We start from the raw sequence: 19,755 nt of genomic DNA on the forward strand, positions 1-19,755 counted from the left end.
TGTCTCTTCCACGATTTCTTTGCCGGTGCTAGATGTCGTTGGTCCTTGATAATTGTTGCTGATGGAGTATGTTTTGCTGGCCCAGTCTGCCAGAATGTAGGTTTTGATGTGTTCATCAGCCATATTATGAACACTCAACTTCTAGCAACATCTGAGGGCCAGAGGAAGAAACCAAGCAGCTAGTCTCATGGGGTGGCCTTTATCCTTTTTATGCTTGTCTCTTCTCGGCCTTGGATTTGTAGGGTGGTGCCTGATCCACAGGGAGGGACAGAGGGGCAAATCTCTCAGCTCCCTGGAGCACCCAAACCCCTTTGTTGCATAGGGTTCTACCCCACAGGCATCCCTGGAACCTACCCTGCCCTGCCACTCTCTTCAGCCAGCCTAGCCCACTGCAGTGGCTCCTTTGTCTGCCCCCTCCAGTCTCTTCACCACCAAGGCCCCCTCCACACTTCTCACCAGCACCGTCTTTCTAAAATGAAAACGCACCATAGCCCTCACTGCTCTTGACACTTAGTCCTTGACCTGATTTTGCAGCCTTACCTCCTGCCCGCCCCACTGCCCCCTCCTTCCATCACGCTTTAGCCTCACTGCTAAGCTGCTTTCTGTTCCCTAGACCTGCCACCCTCCTTCAGGCCTCTTCACCTCTGCAAGATTGCTCCTTCTTGCAAAGTTATTTCCTTGCTTCTCTGAAAAACTTCCTCGTCCTGCAGGACTCAACCTGAATGTTATTTTTTTGGTCTCTGACTTACTCAGACAGTAACTCCTAGGCAGCACAGCCTCATGGCACTGGCCACATTACATTGTGACTGACCCACGTGGGATGAGCGTGTCTGATCTTCTTATCACACTGTGCGCTCCCAGAAGCTGGGACTGTTGACCCCTCAGGAACACTAACATCAGGCCCAGGCTCTAATACAGGGTCTCAGTACATTTTGGTTGAATGTATGAATGAAGCAGGCACCCCCTGTTCTGCTTTTAGATCCTAAATCCTGGCAGAGCTTTATGGAGCCCAGTTCTGGCAGGCTCCCAGGACTCGAAGCCACCAGACCACACATGGAACCCAGGGCCACGTGTTCAGCTGCTGCACCCTTGGTGGAGAGACAGTTCCGTGTTCTTGTCGGTGTCACTGGGAGTGTTGCAGCCCTGAAGTTGCCTCTTCTGGTGTCAAGGCTTTTGGACATTCCTGGCGTGAGTATGCTTACTAGACAGCCTCGGGCATTAGAGGGCTGATGCTCTGGGGCCAGCCTGTTTTTGTGCAGTGCACAGGGTTTTCTTTTTCTTAATCATGGTGTTTGTGGAAGTCCTCTGTGTGCATTGGTATGTGGGGGACGTGGAGACAGAGACCAGTGTGACAGTATAACCAGGAGCTAGATTAGGTAGTAGACAGAGAGTGAGGGGAGACTGCAAAAGGAACGCTGTGGTGAACGGAGGTGTTGGGTTCCCAAACATTTGCTTTGAATTCCCTGAAGTACTAGCATGAGAGAAGAGCAGGCTGGAGAAGTGCGGCAAGTTCTCAGCGCCCCCTGGCTGCCTTGTGCTCCCTGCCTCTGCTTTCACCCCATCCTGGACATTGTGGCTCTGTCCTCCCTCCTTGTTAGACACCATGGGTGTCCTGTCAGTCCAAATGCACTGGAACCTTAGGGGCTCCCCGCTGCCCGCAGCTCTGGTTTCAAACTCTGCTCCTTCAGGTGTTCAGAGATGCCCAGGGGCCACCACAGTGTGTTGGAGGTGGGGGGCTTAGCCCCCTGCCTTTGGTCAGATCACCTCAACTTTGATCAGTTTTATATGTAGGGGTTCTGGGGCATATTCTTTTGCAGGAAAAGTTCAAGGCTTTAAAAAATGTGAAAGCCAGCTGGTGATAACCCCACTTCTTCGTCTGGTAACCTAGGCCCTTCACTGGTCTGCCACTCTCCAGCTATCCCACGCTTCCCCCTGATGGCCTTTGCTTTGGCCCAGCCCCTTCCAGGCTGTGCCGCCCTGCCTACTTTTCCCTGCCTTTTCAAATTCTCCACAAACACTTCATGTAAAAGCCTTCCTGGCCTGCCTCAGCCCATGTGGTTTTGCTCCCTTCCTTTTTTTTTTTTTTTTTTTTTTTTTGGTGATTGTTTTATTGTTTTTAGGCTGCGAGGCATGTGGGATCTTAGCTCCCCGACCAGGGATCAAACCTGCACCCCCTGCACTGGAAGGCGAAGTCTTAACCACTGGACCACCAGGGAAGTCCCTGCTCCCTTCCTTTTAAAACTCATTTGATGTATTAAAGAAAAGCTAGAAGTAAAGTGGTAAAAACAGGTTTTATTCAGAAAAACTATTGCAATAGGGGGAAATAGATCTCAGTATAGAACTGGGTTTAATTCTGAATACAACAAGGAAAAGTGGAGATTTGTAGCCAAGGAGCAGTGTGTGTGTGTGTGTGTGTGTGTGTGTGTGTGTGTGTGTGTGTGTGTGTGTGTCAGTGGATGGAAAATTACTAAGAGGAAACATCAGGGGTAAGGGAGATTTTAGCAAAACTGTCCTGACCGGATTCATGCTGAAGGCAGCCCAGGGTGATCTGGGGGCTGTTGGGGGATGAGGAGCCTGATGAGATATCCAGGCTGATCAGATATCGAGCGTAGGGGATTCTGGCTAAACCAACTTAGCAGGAATCTTGTTCTGGAGGACAAAACCCAAAGACGGGCCTAGTTGAAAAAGTGGCTCCAAGGAGCCTGACTAAAGTTTGGTTAAGAAGAGAATCTTGACCAAGCTGTGGAACCATAGGTTATCTTTGACACTGCCTGTGTTGTCAGACACTAGTTTTGTGGAGTGTTAAGCCGTTGAGGCCCAGGCTGTGCTTTTTTCCTTGCTTGATACAAACATAGCACCTAACTCAGGGTGGCGCAGGCGGGTGTACCCTAAGTGTCCAGCAGGGAGCAGTGCTCACTTGCAGATGACTATGTCCGGAGTCACAGGCAAGGGCGGGAAAGCTGCTTTTTTTTTTTTTTTTTTCCAACTTTCCACAAACTTATACCCAGAAAGTTATCCCCTTACCCCACCCTCCAGGCAGCCAGGGATGCCAGTCAGGCCAGAAGAGGGAAAGGAGGAGAGTGTTGTGGCTGCTCTGAGGTTGGGCACTGGTGCTTTGGGGCAGTAACCCCTTCGGCCTGCCCCCGCCTCATGTGCCCAGAACCGTTGGTAGGAGCTGGCCAGCTAGAGCCTTGAGGGCGGGAGGCCTGGAAGCGTTGCTGCAGCAACAGCCTCTGCCACCGCCCTCTGGGGAGGGAGGGAGCCATGCAGTTCCCTTTTCCCATAGCCCCAGAGCAAGTGAATTTCCGGACTTGGGGTAAGTGGGGGCAGGGAGTCCTATCCCAGGAAACAGATGAGCAGCATCAGAGCAGAGGGAAATGGCAGCTCCACCGCTTCCTGCCATCCCACACAGCCAGCATTTATGCGGGTGTGAGGAAAGGGTTGCCTGAAGCAGCGAGGCTCTCCAGCCTACCCTAGGCCTTTTAGTCCAGCCTCTGTGGGGGACAGGCCATGTGTGGAATGGGACTTGGCTCTCTGTCTCTGGCTGGAGCTGAAGCTGAAGGTCAGGCAGCCAGAAGGGCAGTGACAAGGAGAGAGGACTGCCTGACTTAGCCTCTAGGAGCCTGCCTTTCTCATTTTAAAATAAAGATGGTGGCTGCCACCCATCCCCTCGGGAATGTTTGCAAGGCTGGGGGAGGGGGACACAGATGAAACTGCCATCTTGTGCCCACAACTAGGCGCAGCTCCTGGCACACGGAAGCGCTTAACACTGTTTGTTTCCTGTCCGTCCCCCTCTCCTTTTCCCTTGTTGTCGTGTCCTTTGGGGCAGCCACACGTGGTGTGGGGTGTTGGGGTTGGTAGACGGCCCATGTGGGAAGAGCCGTGGAGCCACCGTCCATCCGCTTGTGTGGAGGGGCCCACATCCCTCTCATCCTGTGGGTAGACAGCTCTCCAGAGAGCCTGGATTTGCTCAGTGGAGTCCTTGTGAGGTGTTGGTAACCAAAGGGGGAATCCCTGCTTGCCTTGTGTTGGCCCCGGGGGGGTGGCCTTTCCCCTGGCTGTTCCCCACACTCCCTGATGGTACTGATCTCCCCAGTGCCCCCCTCTGGGTCACCTCCAAGAGTAGTCTTTGTCCCTTGGAGCAGTCCTTCTCAGCTCTTTGCCTAAGTCATGGATTCACATGCTTGAGGCTTTGCTGAGCTCCCTTAGGGATCCCTAGATTTTGACTAGCAAACGAGCAGCTGGGATATGGGCGGCAGGGAGCTGGGGGATTCTACAGACCTGGCTCAGGATTACTCCTGATCCACCAGTGTGTTGAGGCTTCCCAGGAGGACCATTGACCTAGAGCCAGACCAAGGAGACTATGGGGGAGTGATGGGGAGGGGTAGATTTGGTTTTCTGCCTCAGTCACCAGCAGCTGGAGAGAGTGGCCACCAGCAAAGAAGCCTTGGAGGCTTTGTGTGAGGTGGGAGGAGCTGGACAGTGGGGGCCAGCCCTCCCTCAAAAGAGGCGTTGCACATAGAGGATTTCTCATGCTGGGACTCTGGGCAAGTCAGGTCTTTTTTATGGCCTCAGTTTTCTTATCCCTGCAATAAAATGTGGGCCAGGTACCCAAATGATGCATCTCCAAGGCCTCTTCTGGCATGAGTGGTAGAAGATTCTAGATGTGAGGACAAAAAGCACTAGGACCAAAGGCAGCCTGAGAGAAGGTCCTAGGGTGTAGGAGCTGTGGCTGTTTTGCAGTTCTGTGATCGTCATGTAACTGAGTGGCACTTACGTCTGAGCAGTTAGCTTAGTCAGTTTCTGCCCTTTGGTTGGTACCCTCCTCACTATGGAGGAGAAAACAGAACACCTCTCTAGCTTTTGCTGGGTAGGTGTCAGCAGGGCTGAGTGCCAGAAGAGGATTTCTAAAAGTGGAAAAAATCTCCCACCCAGGGAGTTGGCAGACCTTGGCCTTAGAAAAGGCTGTTTCCAGAATGCCTGTGAGGACATTCAGGACTGTTAAGGGTGCAGGAAGAGGGCCCTGCTCATATGCAGAATGAAGTAAATTCTGCTTTTCCGGAGGACTGTTGTGGCAATATCTAGAGAAAGCAAAAATGGCCACAGCCCTTGCTTCACCCATAGGATTGAACCCTATAGGGCAGAAGTCCCTAACTCCAGGGCCATGGACCGATACTGGTCTGTGGCCTACTGGGCCGCACAGCAGGAGGTGAGCGACGGACGACTGAGCAGAGCTTCATCTGCCTGCCTCTCCCCATCGCTCGGATTACTGCCTGAGCCATCCCCCCGCCCCCTCGACCCGTGGAAAAATTGTCTTCCATGAAACCAGTCCCTGGTGCCAAAAAAGGTTGGGGACCGCCGCTATAGGGTACAAAAGTTCACCAAATGTACAAGCATGTTCATTTTAGCACTGTTTATAATTTTAAAAGAAAACTGAAACAAACAAAATATTCAACAATAGAGCTGTGGTGCAGTTGTGGTTCAGCCTCTTGATGGATTCGGAGGCAGCAGTTCAGAAGAATGGGTGGATCTTGTGTGCTGATATGGGACAGTCCTCAAGATATAAGTGAAATGAGCAAGGTGCTGAAGTTAGTAAAGTGTGGCCCACAGGCCAAATTCTTGTTGTCTGTTTTTGTATGGCCTACGAACCATACATATGTAAACTATTTACATTTTTACATGGTTGAAAAAAATCAAAAGAAGATTATTTTGTGCCATATAAAATTATATAAAATTCAGGTTTCAGTGTCTGTAGCATTTTATTGGAACACATCCATACCCATTCATTTAAGTATTGCCTATGGCTACAGTCTTGCTACTATAGAGTAGAGTAGTTGTGACAAAACCTAAAATAGTATCTGGCCCTTTATAGAAAAGGTGTGCCAACTGCTGGCATATAGTATGATTCCTTTTGTGTGTTCACGTATCAAAGTTACTGCCTGTGGTCTTCCCCCTGGAGGTGGTTACCCTTGTGGAGAGATGGGGGCAGGAAGGGAGATTTGCATTTTGTGTCATTCTGTTCAATTTTGATTTTCTAACCTCTCTGTGTACTTATTTTGTTTCATTTTTAATTTTTTATTTATTTTAAAATAAATTTATTTATTTATTTTTGGCTGCGTTGGGTCTTTGTTGCTGTGCATGGGCTTTCTCTAGTTGTGGCGAGCGAGGGCTACTCTTCGTTGCAGTGTGTGGGCTTCTCACTGCAGTGGCTTCTCTTGTTGTGGAGCACGGGCTCTAGGCGCATGGGCTTCAGTAGTTGTGGCACACGGGTCTAGTTGCTCTGTGGCATGTGGGATCTTCCCGGACTGTGTCCCCTTCACTGGCAGGTGGATTCTTAACCACTGCGCCACCAGGGAGGTCCCCTTATTTTATTTTATTTTATTTTTTAAAGTCAGTGGGGCTTTTAGTAGGGATATCATGGAATGTTCTTTGTAATTTTATGCTTTTTTTTTTTTTTTTTTTTTAATAATGCTCATTGAGGAAAGGAGAGCAGGAGAAACATGGCCTGGTTTGAGGTTTTTTTTTCTTTCCAGGCAGGGGCCACCTGCCTGCTCTGTGCTCCTGCTGTGGAAACTAATCTACTCAGCAGTAGCACTCTGAGGCATTTTTCTGGACCTGCACTGGCTTGGCTAGCCCCATCCTTCCCTGGCTTGCTCCCCCAGGGAGTGACCTCTGCAGGCCACTGGTTGGAGGCAGCCAGCCCTGGGCCAAGGGCTCTTGCACCCAGGGTCCTTCCCTGCTACTCCAGAATAGCGTCCCTATGGAGAGCCTCTGCAGTCTGCTTCTCTAGTTTCATTCTTTAGAAATTTCTCTAGTTGGGGAGGGATTAGCAGCTATGCCCTGCTTGAATGGCAGGATGGGCCATGCGACTAGAATACCAGCTCCCCCAGGAGGCCGGTTTGGAGGCAGAGGACAGAACGGCAGAGCCTGCTGGGAAAGGACAAGGGTCACAATAGGGCTGGGAGGTGCAGCGAGCTGGAGGGGCCCCTGGAGGCCCTGTGGTCCAGATGGCTCATGGCTCCGGAGGAGAAACCAGGCCAGAGAGGAAGAATTTGCCAGAGATTCCCCCAGCCAGTGGGCTGGCGGAACTGGGGCTCAAGGCCGGTTTCCTGACCACCATCAGCAAGTGGACTTGAGCTCAGATTATGGGCATTCTCTACTCCACCTAAACACGGCCATGAGGCTGAGAAGCCCCAGGCAGTTGTGGACTCCTGCCTGGTCTGTCTTGCTTTATAGTCAGGGGTCATATATACCCCACCCACTTGTTAGACACACTGAGCCCTTACCAGCTCTGGCTCCCATGTGTGTAGTAGGCTCAGTAAATGTTTGTCAAGTGGAGACATCATTGTGAGCCATTGGGACACCCACTCAGCCAACTGGAACTCCCTCGGGGATTTGTTAATGAGGCCACCTCCTCCACAGCTTCCCCCCACCCCAGCCCCATGTGCTGACGGCACCCAGAGTCCTTTTATCTGGAGTATGCCCACCACCCCCATGCTCAGAGTCATGCCAGCTTCTTGGCTGGCCCCCAGGCCCCGGGCACTACCAGTGTCAACACTGGGAGGCCCAATGTCGGGGTCTTCTGCTGTGTGTGTCAGCCCAGAGGACTAAGCCACTAAAACTCTGGGTTCCTTGCCTTGTGCCGGGTTAAGTCATAGCCGGTGTCTCCTCTTTAGAGTCCTCATCAGTCTCCTGTGGAGCCATCATCACATGCCCTACTAGAAACGCCTGCTTTTTTCTAGCCACGGAGCTGGGGGTTCCAGCCGGGGCTCTTCTTTCCTTGTATATGCCAGAGCTGTGCTATCTAACACGGTAGCCACTAGCCACATTCAAATGTAAATTTAAATTATTAAAATTAAATAAAACCAAAAGTTCAGTTCCTTTGTCATACCAACCACACCTCAAGTGCTCAATAGCAACATGTGGCTAGAGGCTGCCATACTGGACAGCACAGGCGTGACATGTTTCCTTCACTGCAGAGAGTTCTATTGGATGATTCTGTAGAGAGTGGTTCTCAACTGGGGCAGTTTTGCCTCCTAGGGAACACTGGACAATGCCATTTTGGTTGTCCTACTTGAGGAGAGGGTGCTACTGGCTCATGGTTGTAATGGATAGAGGCCAGAGATGAGGTTGGAGGTGGACATTCAAGCCATGGGATTTATCTCATCCTGTGGCTGTGAAAGTGCTTCTCCACAGATCCCTTTGATATCTGTCCCAGAAGCAGCCTGGGCCAGACCAGGGGCCTAAAAGTAAAAATGGAAGTATTGCCCAAATTCTGTTTTCCATTTCCCCTCCCTGACTCCCCAGGAGCCCCAGATGGGATTGCTGATGTATTTTCAACAGAGAAAGGAACACCAGACTTGCCAATTGGTTTCAGGAAGAAATCTCTATAAATGCTAAGCAAAATGCAGGCAGCTTATGTAATAAGGTCTGGCCAAGCCTTGGTCACATCACACAGAAGCTCAGGTTAAAAATATTAAGACATAAAAACTGTTGGCCAGGGTCTCGCCAGGGGGCCAAGCACGGAGCTGCCTTTCAGGAACTCTGATGTGTGTGAGAGATTGTTTTAATGTCCAGCCCCGCTTCTACGATGACCCAGGAGGGTGTAAGAGAAAGCCAAGGAGGGTTCCTGTCCTCAGGAGTTTTCTGCTCTGCCAAGACTCCTTAGCATTTGCTGAGGGAAAGGTCAGGGTGAATGAGTGACTAGCCCAAGTTATTTAGTATCTCAGAAGGTAACACAACATGCCTTCTTTTTTTTAATGTGTGCCAACCCAGGGCCTAGCTCTTGGCTCCCAGGACCTTTTTACAGAGTGAATGAAAATGAAAGAACAAAGCCCACAGGACTGAAGAATCAGATCAAGTGACATACTTCTAAAACCAGAAAAACTAGCCTGGGCTTGGCCAGACAACACTGGGGTCAGGGTCACTGCCAAGGAAAGGTGGCTGCTTGATAGGGGTCAAGGGAGGGACATTGGGAAGGATGGGCTTATTACATACTCTTCACATTACTCTTTAGGAAAGACATTGACCCCAAGAAGCTCCCTAACAGTGACAGTGTAACCTGGGAGGGTAGCCAGAGACGGATAGATTGAGAGACTAGGGGAAGATCTTAAGGGGAAGATCTCAAGCTGCAGCTATGGACCAGGGTGGGAGGCCTACTTGGACCCCTGGTTGGAATTCCCCAGGAGCCAGGGGAAGACTGTGAAGGGGATGCAGAAGGAAGGAAAAGGTAGAGCTGAGAGGAAGGAGGGAGCCCCTGAACAGGGCCATCACCAAACTGGGTATGTTTCTGAAGGCTGGCCCTAGGCACAATCCTCACTTTGAGAACTGGCAGGCCGTTTGGGAGTTGGAGAGAGTAGGGGAACTCGATCTTCAGGAAGCAGCTTTCCAAATTTCAGAATAGAGAGAGGATGAACTGGGGTGATCTTAAGTGGCAAATTGTTCAGGATGGTCAGGAAGCTCCTAGAAATGAAAGAAAGTAGTCCTCTTAAGGAAAAGAAGGCAGTGACCAAAAACTGATATGTCTGTTGAAGCCGTCTGTTGAAGGAAACTGGAAAGCAGTTAAATGGAAAGGAGGAACATATAACCAAAGATAAAGGTAGAATATGGTCCAGAGGTCACCAGAGTGAGCTGAAGCCTGCAGTGAAACTCAGAACGACCAAGAGGGCTCTTACACATATTTAGAAAAAGAGCAATGGAACAATGCCTGGTCCTGGAGGCCAATGGTATAACATTAGTGGGGGGACAGAAAGAAATGGCAGGGACTCTTGAGTCCACTTGGCTTCCATTGTTTTCTTTTGAGTTTGAAAAAGGACCAATGGTGGCAGAAGAGACTTGAACCCAAGTTGGGTGATTCATCTCCTGAACTTGGCAAGTTCTGTCCTGGGGTGCTGAGGTTGTGGTTGGTGACCTACAGGATGTGTGGGAAACAGCAGAGGGGCTAGAGGCTGGAGATGACTAATGTCCATTTATCAAAAAGGCGGAAGAGGTAGGCTCCACAAATTAGAAAAAGCTTGTGAGCCCTTAGAAAAGCACTTAGAAAATGGTTGTTACTGGGGTTTGATTGGGCTCACTGGGGACAAGCCATATCAATTTTATTTTATTTTATTTTGGATATTAGAGTATTTTTGGATTTGGTGAGGGCTCTGATGGAATCTTAGGACATCCCCCTGGACCACCTGGTAATGTTATCAGCATGTTTATAATCAGGGAAAGATCCTACTTGGAAAGGGTTCATTCTTGATTCTTTCCCACCCCAGCCCCCCAACCTGTGGACCTTGGCGAAGGGCTCTGCTCTTGACCTTGTCCTTTTCATCATTTGGATTTGTGTCTTGGGGCTACTGATGGTGGTACTGGCTGAGAACAGGCCAGGAGGAACAGGATTGAAATTTTTGGAGCTCTTTACATAGACTGAGCAAACACTGGGCCAACTCTGGAAAGGTGGGATTCACCAGGGAAATGTGAGGGGCTACATTTGGGAAAGTAACAACGCAAGTACAGTTTGGGGCTTGTGGTTTAGTAGCAACATGGGTGAAAAGAACTTGTGAGGTTTTGTTGATTGCAAACCCCATATACTTCAGTAGGAGGAGAGCTGATGTGGGCTCAGGCTCCATTGACTTATACTCAGTGGATGCCAGGGACATGAGACTTCAGGTTCCCTGAGCCTAACAGGTTGCCACCTTCTCAGAGCTCTGTAGGCAGAAGAGATGGCTCCTACCTCTGAGTTCTTCAGTTTGGGGAAATTTCATTTTATTTCTTTTGTAATTTTCACCCCTCTATTTTTCTGTTCTCCCTTTCAGGAACTCATTATTAGTCAGATTTTGGACCTCTTGAGTTGGTCTTCTGATCTCATCTTTTTTTTTTGGGGGGCTGTGCCATGCGGCATGTGTGATCTTAGTTCCCCAACCAGGGATCAAACCCTTGCCCCCTTCAGTGGAATCGTGGCGTCTTAACCATTGGACCACCTCATCTCTTTTAATAGTATTATCCATCTCTTTATCTTTCTCTTCTACTTTTTTGAAAATTTCTTCTAAACTTATATTGAATTTTTTATTTGACTATTTATAATTTTAATTTCCAAGAGTTCCTTTTTGTTCCCGGAATGTTCATTAAAAAAAAAAAAATCTGATCCTGTCTGATCTAATCTGATCTGTTAATGCTTCCTTCCACTTCCATATCTTATGTGTTGATATATCTTAACTGCTGGGTTTTTGTTTATGTTTTTGTCCTCTTCTCTTTGTTCTGGTGATTCATACCTTTAAAAAAATCCCTTCACTTTTATTTCAGTGCGCTTTTGAGAGGGAGTAGAGTTTAATCCACTTTATTTAACTGAAAGTTTATTCTTTTATTTAAGCTTTATATATCTTTTTGTCTTAAATGTGTCTTTTCAGACACATTTTGATGTGATTGATGGATTTTAAAACATCCAGTATGAGAGTCTGAATTTTGATTAGGGAGTTTAGCCAATTATATAATTACTATAATTGCTATTCTATTAGGACTTCTTCCATCTTATTTAATGCTTTCCGCTTATCATGTGTTCTCTCTGCTTTTTTTTTTCTCCTTTCCCTATCCTTTATTGTGTTGATTGAATTTTCTTCTGCTGGTTCGAAAGTTATATATTCTTCTTCTTGTGGTTAGTTCTAACTTACTATGCCCCACACCTTACGTCATTACTGTCTCGTGTCTTAAGAGTCTCAGCACCATTCTGCCTTTCACTGCTCTCCCTGTGCTGGTCCTGTGACATCTTCAGGGCTGGGTTCCATGGAGGGACAGCAGCCCTGTTCATTTGCCATCTTGTTCAGAACTGGACCAGGCTCGTTCAGGTCTATCCTAGAAGGGACTCCCCGGCTCAAAAGGAGTTTGGTTTAAATGACCATTAAAGAGGTCCCTCAGGTTTTGTGCAAGTTTGGGGGATGGTAGGTTCCAAGAGGGAGTGAGTGGGAGAATGGACAAATCTGAGAGCTCTTCAGCAGAGCTGGGAGCACCAGACCTTTTGAAGTTCTTCTGCAGTCTGGCTCTCTGAGATTTCTACTCCCTGGTTCCAGCTTTACTCCTAGGTACTGTGCAGAACAGTGTCTGACAACCCACAAAAGGCAGGAAACAAATGAGGAGAGGGAGCCTTGGTGAGATGATAGGGAGAGGCAGGGACTAGGTTGAAATGGCATGGGCACGGCCCATCCAAAGAGGCAGCCCCACCAAGTCCCACCAAGTCATTCTCAAGCAGGAATGTGGGCCCAGCAGTGCCAGAGCACTCCGTTTTGTTTTGTTTTTTTATAAATTTATTTATTTTACTTATTTTTGGTTGAGTCGGGTCTTCGTTGCTGCGCGTGGGCCTTCTCTGGTTGCGGCGAGCAGGCTTCTCATTGCGGTAGCTTCTCCTGTTGCAGAGCACGGGCTCTAGGTGCGCCGGCTTCAGTAGTTGTGGCTCTCAGGCTCAGTAGTTGTGGCTCACGGGCTCTAGAGCACAGGCTCAGTAGTTGTGGCTCACAGGCTTAGTTGCTCTGTGGCATGTGGGATCTTCCTGGACCAGGGCTTGAACCCGTGTCCCCTGCATTGGCAGGCAGATTCCCAACCACTGCGCCACCAGGGAAGTCCCAGTCAGGTTTTTAAAAGGAGCCAGGAAATTGGATTTTCTGTGTGAAATCTCCCAATTTGTATATTTTGGCTTAAAAATGTTTATAACCCGGGGCTTGCCTTGTGGTCCAGTGGCTAAGACTCCGTGCTTCCACTGCGGGGGGCGCAGGTTCGATCCCTGATCGGGGAACTAAGGTACCACATGTTGCCTGGCGCAGCAAAAAAAAAAAAAAAGTTTATAACCCCATGCAGGCCAAAGAGCACATCTAGCCCAGACACTGCCACCCACGACCCTTGCTCTGGTTAGTTGATGATTCTGTCCTTGTCACCCTTGACTTTTTTCCCTCCTGGATAAATGTCCCCCAAAGATGTGATTTCCTACACTCCTCCCCTCCCAGCCACCTCTTCTGGGCCCCTTTAATCTGCATGCTTGTTAGTCTGACATCTCGTTTTACGAGTCATGAGAACTGGTCTAGTGCTGCTCACCCTATCATGTGCTATTTCTGTCTGTTAAGCACCTTAACCATCCCTCTTGTTTGCATTATTAATTTATCTGCTAAATGAGTAGTGTGAAGGTAAATATCACTCTTGCCCCATGAGTGTAGGGCACACAGGTTTGCTTTTCCTGGAGCCTGTCTGCAGCCAGAGCCCACGAAGCCTTGTTCCTAGAAGTACGGCAAGGGACTCTGCCTGCTTTCTCTCTGGGCCATGGCTGCAGACACCACATGCAGGACCCCAGCTCCCCAGTGCCTTGCCTGCAGAGGGCAGATCTGTGGTGTGGCCCAGAGCTCAGGACCTGTGAGCCTCCTTGGGGTGGCCCCTCCTGCCTGCCATGGCCTGCGTGGCCTTCTTGCCCTAATTTCCCTTCCTGTCTGTCTCTGCCTGAGCGGCAGGAGCCTGCAGCTTTATATACGCTGGGCAGTTGGTGACTCATTCCTCGGCAGCACCTCAGATAGGGAAGTGAAACGGCCGCACCTGGTGAGGCCTGACCTTCGGGTGACAGCGGAAGTAGCTATGCAAACATGGGGCTCGCTGCCTCGGAGGGAGAAGTCCTCTGCACAGCCAGGCTGTGAGGAAAGCTCTTGCTGGCCTGGCCCCGTGTGGCCTCCAGGCTGGTGGCTCTGGTAAGTTTCTCTTTCCTTCTCCACCCCCACTCCACTTTTTCTTGGTGACAGCTGGAAGTAGCAGTGGTCACAACTGAGAGAGCCAAACATTTCTACAGTCCCCAGGATGTTCCTGTCACCCTCTACAGCGACGCTGATGAATGGGAGGTCAGTGCTGGGGGCCCCAGGGCTGAGTTCCATCGTGTTTGTACCAATAGGACAGGACCATCCTCCCTGCAGCCTATGGTTCTGGTGGCCGGAGCAGACAGGCCAGGCTCAAGTCAGCGGTCAGGGCTCTCTGGGCAGAGGCAATGAGGAAAACATCTGTCTAGCTCTGGCCTGCAGGAGGCCCACAGTCTCCTCCCACCTCAGGCAGACCTCAGCTTTGGCCCTGTGCCTGAGGTTGAGTGTCCTTGTATTTATCTGGGCTGATGAAACCACAGAGGAGCTCTGTTCCCACCACCCTTGTCCACGCGGCTCCCAGCGTCGGGGCTGTGGAGAGTGCCTCACTTCCCACGGCTGCCGGGCTCTGCTTTTGCTCTCCTGCAGAGGGGCGGGCACTGGCCGATTCACTAGACATCGAGTGTGGGCCTCACAGGGGTGCCCTGCCAGGCATTTTTAAACATTCTCAGCCTAGAACATTTCTGGCTGGCCCGTCTTCCCCACCCCACCCCCTCCATTTCTCACCGCCCAGAGCCTTTCCACTGGCTTGGACAACCCAAGCATCCGCCTCAAGCAGACAGGCCAGGAGTTCCCTGCCAGATGTCAGTTCTCTTGAAAACCAAACCATAAAGGGAATAGCTCAGAGAGACAAGGGGCGTTTGTTTCCTCAGGGCTGGTTTCTCTCAGGCTGTTGGCTCCACAGCCAATGTTCACCAGCTTAGCTGCAAGAGGGGTGGCAGTGAACTTGGGCGGGGGTCTCTCAGGTGGTCTCCCTTGGGTTCCTGACTTAGTGTACCTGGTCTGTGTTGGCCCTCACCCCACCTGCCGCTCCTCCCTCCACACTGAGAGAATGGCCGGCCCGGTGACCCCACTTCCTTCCCTCTGCCAGATGTGGAAGTGCCGATCCGACCCAGTTCTCCACATTGACCTGCGGAGGTGGGCAGACCTCATGCTGGTATCTCCTCTCGATGCCAACACGCTGGGAAAGGTGGCCAGTGGCATCTGTGACAACTTGCTTGTGAGTGACTCCCTGGGCCCTCCTCCCTCCCTGGGCCGCACTCCCAGTTTGCTGAGCTGCAGACTGCTTCTGTTCTCACCTTGGAATCCCTTTATGGTGGGCCTGTTTGCTCGGAACACAGTCCCCTGGACAACCCTCCACCTGGCCTCACCTGTGCTCCAGCAAGTGGGTAGAAGGCCTGGTCCTGATGGGTTGACTCGACTTGCGGGTGCCCTCTGAGGGTGTCCACCTCTCACCTGCCCCCCGATGCTCAGCTGCTCTTTCTTTGTCCATAGTTCATGGGCTGCCCTCAACATGCTCTTCTGTTGGTCTCCCTTCCCAACCCCGTTGCCTGCCCACCTTAGCTCCGCCTTCCCATCAGGACCTGGATATCCACATGGGTAATCGGATAAGAGCGTTTACTTCTGCATGGATCTCTCAGGCACACTTATCTCTCCTGTAGCTTTAGCCACAAAGCTGAGATATGGTTTTCCTGTATATTATGGAAAGCTTAAAGGGGAAGAAAGGAGAAAGGACGAGAGGCCCAAGGTGGAGGAGAGGAAGAGAAGTCCAGCTGTACAGAGTGGGGATTGTCTTAGGCCTGGGGGACCTCCAGGGAGCTGTTGTCCTTAAAGAGCCTTTGTTTACATGATCATCCTGGGAAGACTGGGTGTGGTCCCCCTCCCTCTCCCTTATCATCCCTCTTCCCTCATCCATTGAGCTTTAACTTGCCATGTGTCAGGCCCTGTGTGGAGGGACACAGAGGACACAGGGAGCTGACAGTCTGGAAGGAGAGGGTTTTTAGAGTATGCTCTGGTGTGTGGTACAGTCAGTCCTTTGACAATGGCGTCACCACCTTGCACAGTACTGGGCATGTAGTAGGCATTCAGGAAATGCTTATTGTATGTATGAGGCAATCAGTCATTCTACTTTGGCTAACAGCCAAAGTAAATGAAGTGACTAACGAAGCTGGGTCAAGGTTTTGGGGGTTAGATAGGATGTTAGTCTCCTCATATGCTTGTTGACTGGTGCTTAAGGTACTTCTCAAAGAAGCTGCTGGTGATTTAAGCATCATTTGAAATAGAGCACAGGTGATCAGAAGAAGAGCAGCACACAGATTGTGTGGCAGGCGCAGGGGTGGGGGAGTGCAGAGGAGGGCAGGCCTAGGAGCAGTGTTATCAAGAAGGCTTCCTGATGGGGCTAGTGCCTGGCTGACAGGACGGCGGAGCAGGTCAGGCTCCTGGCCACTTTCATCTAAGTGCGTCAGCATTGTGTGTAACCAGCACCATCTCGCCAGATCTCCAGGCTTCCCACTGGTCGGTCAGTAGCCAGCTGATGTGACAAAGCACGCCAACCTCTAGGAGCTAAGCCCCGGCCCGGGCCAATTCTCTGAGGGCTCCTTCCTTACTCCTGAAAGCTCTGCTTCCCTCTTTTCTTCAGTGCTGCCACCACTCCCTGAAATCTTTGGGGTTCCCTCCTACTGAGTTGGCTGAGCAGTGGAATATGTTCCCAGGACCAGCCCTGAGGCCCTTTGCCTCAAAGGTTTCCCTTGAAGGTGCAAGTATTTCAAAGAACTGCAAATCTTACACTGCTGTCATCATGGTCTGTGGCTCTGTGCTCTCTCAAAAGATGTTTTGTCCTTATATTCCCCAAAAGAAGCTTGACCTGCTTCCTCCCTCCTTCAGATCATCTCCCTTTCCAGTGTCCAGAGCTTGGGGTGCCATTAGAGCAGTGCGCTAGGTATGAACCTGTGTTCCCAGTCTCAGGGCCCTTGGCCTGGGTGATGTGCATCTCTGTCTGCCCTCTGGCCCACTCAGGCTCTAGCCCTTCTTTGTGCTAAATAACCAAGCAGATCCAGAAAGAGGAGGTGACTTCCCTGGGTCACCAGTATAGCTGGCAGCTGGTCTCCTGACCCGGATCCAAGCCTTCTCTCCACCCAAGCGGATTCCCAGGGGCAGAGCCTGAGGTGCTGCACACAACATGGGCCAAACAGAAGTGACTGTGGGAACTGATGCCTCCTTTCGGCCCTCTTGTGCTGGAAGGTTTGGAGGAGCTGTGGTTTGTCCAGGAAGCGCTGAGTTTTGAGATGAGGTGGGAAAAGCTAGAGAGGTGTGGGGCATGGAGATGTTGAGTTTCTGCTCCGGTTGCTGTGCTTCCCTTTGAGGTCATTTAGAACCCCAGCCCTGCCAACACCCGCCCCACACGCAGTCAAGGGACTCTTCTAGGTATGCTCATGACTTCTGCAGAAGCAGCAGGTGGCACAGGGCCAAGAGGAAGTGTGGACTGAAACTGTCCACTCATAGCCAGGTTGCCTCATTGTGAGGACTTGGTGGGAAACAAACGCTGTGTCTGGGATGACACAAGCCCCCAGATCCTGAGGCTGTGTGCTGACCAACTTCCTTCCTGTCCCCAGGAGAGGGCAGGGGCACTGAGGAGGGCAGGCATTTTCCCTGGCCTGTTCGTGGCATTGTTCTCTGGACTCCCCCTCTTATTGCAGACAGGCTCCACTTCAGGGAAGGGGTGTGCCAGCTGCTGTCTCCCTGAGGGGCCCACAGCCTAGGCAGAGGTGCCTGAAGCAGTCAGAGCCCAGGGGAGCACACTCCTGCGGGCCCCAGAGCTTATTTCTCCCCGAGGCAGCCCCTGGCCCAGGGAGCCTATGCCTGTAATAATAACAGGAGCTACTATTTCTGGATCCTGTACTTTGTGCCAGGCCTTGTGCAAAGAGCTTTATAAGTATTCTCACCCTCCGCCCTCAAGACCACCCAGTGAGAGGGCTTTTGCAGAGAGGAAGCTGATACTCCCGGCATGAAAGAACTTGTTCAAGTTCTCATGGTTAGTAACAGGAGATAGCACAGCAAGATTTGAACCCAGGTCCACGTGATTGCAAAGCTCACAGTGCTAAAGACTCTGTGAGCTGGTCTGTCCCTTTCATAGCTGCTCTGGTATGTGACTTGGTGGGATGGCCTGGACATCGGGAGGTAGTGAGGTTGCACGATGCAGTGGAGGATGGCATGGGCGGTGTGCAAAGCCTTGCCCTGGATCATTGTCTGGTGTGTCCTTGGGTAATGGCTCACCTCTGGGAAGTACAGCTTCCCCTCTGTGAAATGGGACAGCAACTTCTTTACAGGGTCGCAGTGAGGGTTCATGAGATAACACGTGGGAGAGGGTTTTGTCATGTGGAAGATGTTGTTTTCATGGCCAAGCTTTAGTTGGCCTCAAGTAGAGCTGGTGTCAGGATAGATGAGCCCACCTGCTGGGCAGTCTGGTCCTTAGCTTTGTGGGAACCGCAGGCCTGCCCCCAGCTGCCCAGGGTTGCTTCAGTCTGTGAGGTGTGGCTGACTGTGAGGAAGACAGAGGCTTGGGCAGAGGGAGCCCTTTCTGCACAGTAAGGGAGGTCTGCTTGGAGGTGGCTAGGCCATTGCTAGCATTGGTAGAGCACCTCCTATGTGTAGGGCCCTGTGACAGAGCCTATGGGGAGGTGAGAGGGACCAGGAGACACAGCCCCACCCTCAAAGTATGAGACAGCTCCCTTCAGACAGTGGCTCCCAGTCATCCCAAGTCCTCAGCTGGCTGTGGCCCAGAAGCAGAGGGTAGGATTTGGGAAGGCCAGGGAAGGGTGGCAGGCAGAGCAGCAGGCACCCCCTACCTTTTTCACAGACCTGTGTCATCCGGGCCTGGGACCGCAGCAAGCCCCTGCTCTTCTGCCCGGCGATGAACACCGCCATGTGGGAGCACCCCATCACCGAGCAGCAGGTGGGCCAGCTCAAGGCCTTCGGCTATGTCGAGATCCCCTGTGTGGCCAAGAAGCTGGTCTGTGGAGACCAAGGTGGGTGTCTGGCCAGGCTCACAGCTCATTCCCACAGCCTGGGGCCGCGGCAGGGCTCAGCTTCAGATCCCAGCCTGTTGTGACCTCCGGCTCAGCTTTCTCATCTGGCAAATGGAAGTGGTAATTCCTGTCTCTCAGAGTTGTTAGGTAAACTGCCTGGTATCCTCCCTGGCATGCAGCCCATACAGTTCAAGATGGCTGCTGTAACTATTCCTGGGGCCTGTCCTGGGGGTGTCTCGGGAGGGACTTGCTGGATCTGCCTCGGGCCTGGTCCTGGCCTTCTCAGGCACTGGGCTCTGGGTGGGACACTCGGGGAGCAGTGGGTGAGGGTGGGTGGGGGACAGTCCCCTGCTTCAGTCTGCAGGGTCATAGCCGAACTCTGCTCCCTAGGTCTGGGGGCCATGGCTGAGGTGGGCACCATTGTGGACAAAGTGAAAGAAGTCCTCTCCCAGCACGGTGCCTTCCAGCAGAATTGAACCCGGGGATTTCTGTCACGCATGTCCCTCTGAACTCAGGTGTTTTCAGGCCAAGTTGGTGAAGAAGGTGGACTTTGGCAAAATATGGTGAAGACTTCTGCATTTGTTGAGTAGTGGTCTGGCCTGGGCCTGCTCGGGAGCCTCCCCAGGAGCGTGACCTGCCCCAGGTTAAACTAGACCAAAGGCCCAGGTCCCAACTCCTTTCAACCAAGAGACACCTGCTTTCTGGAGTTCCTCCCCACCTTTTCCTGGGATGGGCACAGCAAGCCAGGGGAGCAAGCTGCTGTATTGTTCCTGTGCTCTGGGAAGGGGACTTAGGAATGACCGAGAAACCTCCATCCAATGTTGTGCCCAGGAACTGCTTTTAGAAAGAGCCACAGCTGGAGATCCCCAGACCTTTGGAGCTTCAGCTTCTTGGTGGGGTGCAAGGAAGACTGCGAGGTGGCAAGGCCCTGAGATTTCCCACAGACCGTGCTGTGAGATCGGGGGTACTGAGAATAAAGAAAAGTGACTCTTTGGGAGACTCTGTCCTTCCTTTAGAGCCTCTCTGTGGTCTTAGAGATCCGGGGCCGGGGAAGGGCCTAGGCTGGCAACTGACTGACTGTCCTTAGCTCC

At 51.4% G+C, this 19,755-nt stretch overlaps 1 protein-coding gene across 4 annotated transcripts; it reads left to right on the forward strand.

The window, feature by feature from the left end:
• Positions 1-1,002: 1,002 nt before the first annotated feature.
• On the forward strand, positions 1,003-19,140 carry PPCDC (phosphopantothenoylcysteine decarboxylase). Of its 4 annotated transcripts, XM_065872431.1 has the most exons (5): positions 1,003-1,188; positions 13,752-13,847; positions 14,731-14,859; positions 18,496-18,664; positions 19,055-19,140. In XM_065872431.1, exons 1-5 carry the CDS (start codon positions 1,003-1,005, stop codon positions 19,138-19,140), a joined length of 666 nt encoding a protein of 221 aa, XP_065728503.1. The 4 variants fall into 4 exon arrangements, with proteins under 4 accessions (XP_065728503.1, XP_065728505.1, XP_065728504.1 ...); XM_065872433.1 differs by lacking the exon at positions 14,731-14,859 and having other exon boundaries at positions 1,054-1,188; XM_065872432.1 differs by lacking the exon at positions 13,752-13,847 and having other exon boundaries at positions 1,054-1,188.
• Positions 19,141-19,755: the final 615 nt, after the last annotated feature.

This window comes from Phocoena phocoena, chromosome 2 (genome assembly GCF_963924675.1).
Source record: "Phocoena phocoena chromosome 2, mPhoPho1.1, whole genome shotgun sequence".
Lineage (NCBI taxonomy): Eukaryota > Metazoa > Chordata > Mammalia > Artiodactyla > Phocoenidae > Phocoena > Phocoena phocoena.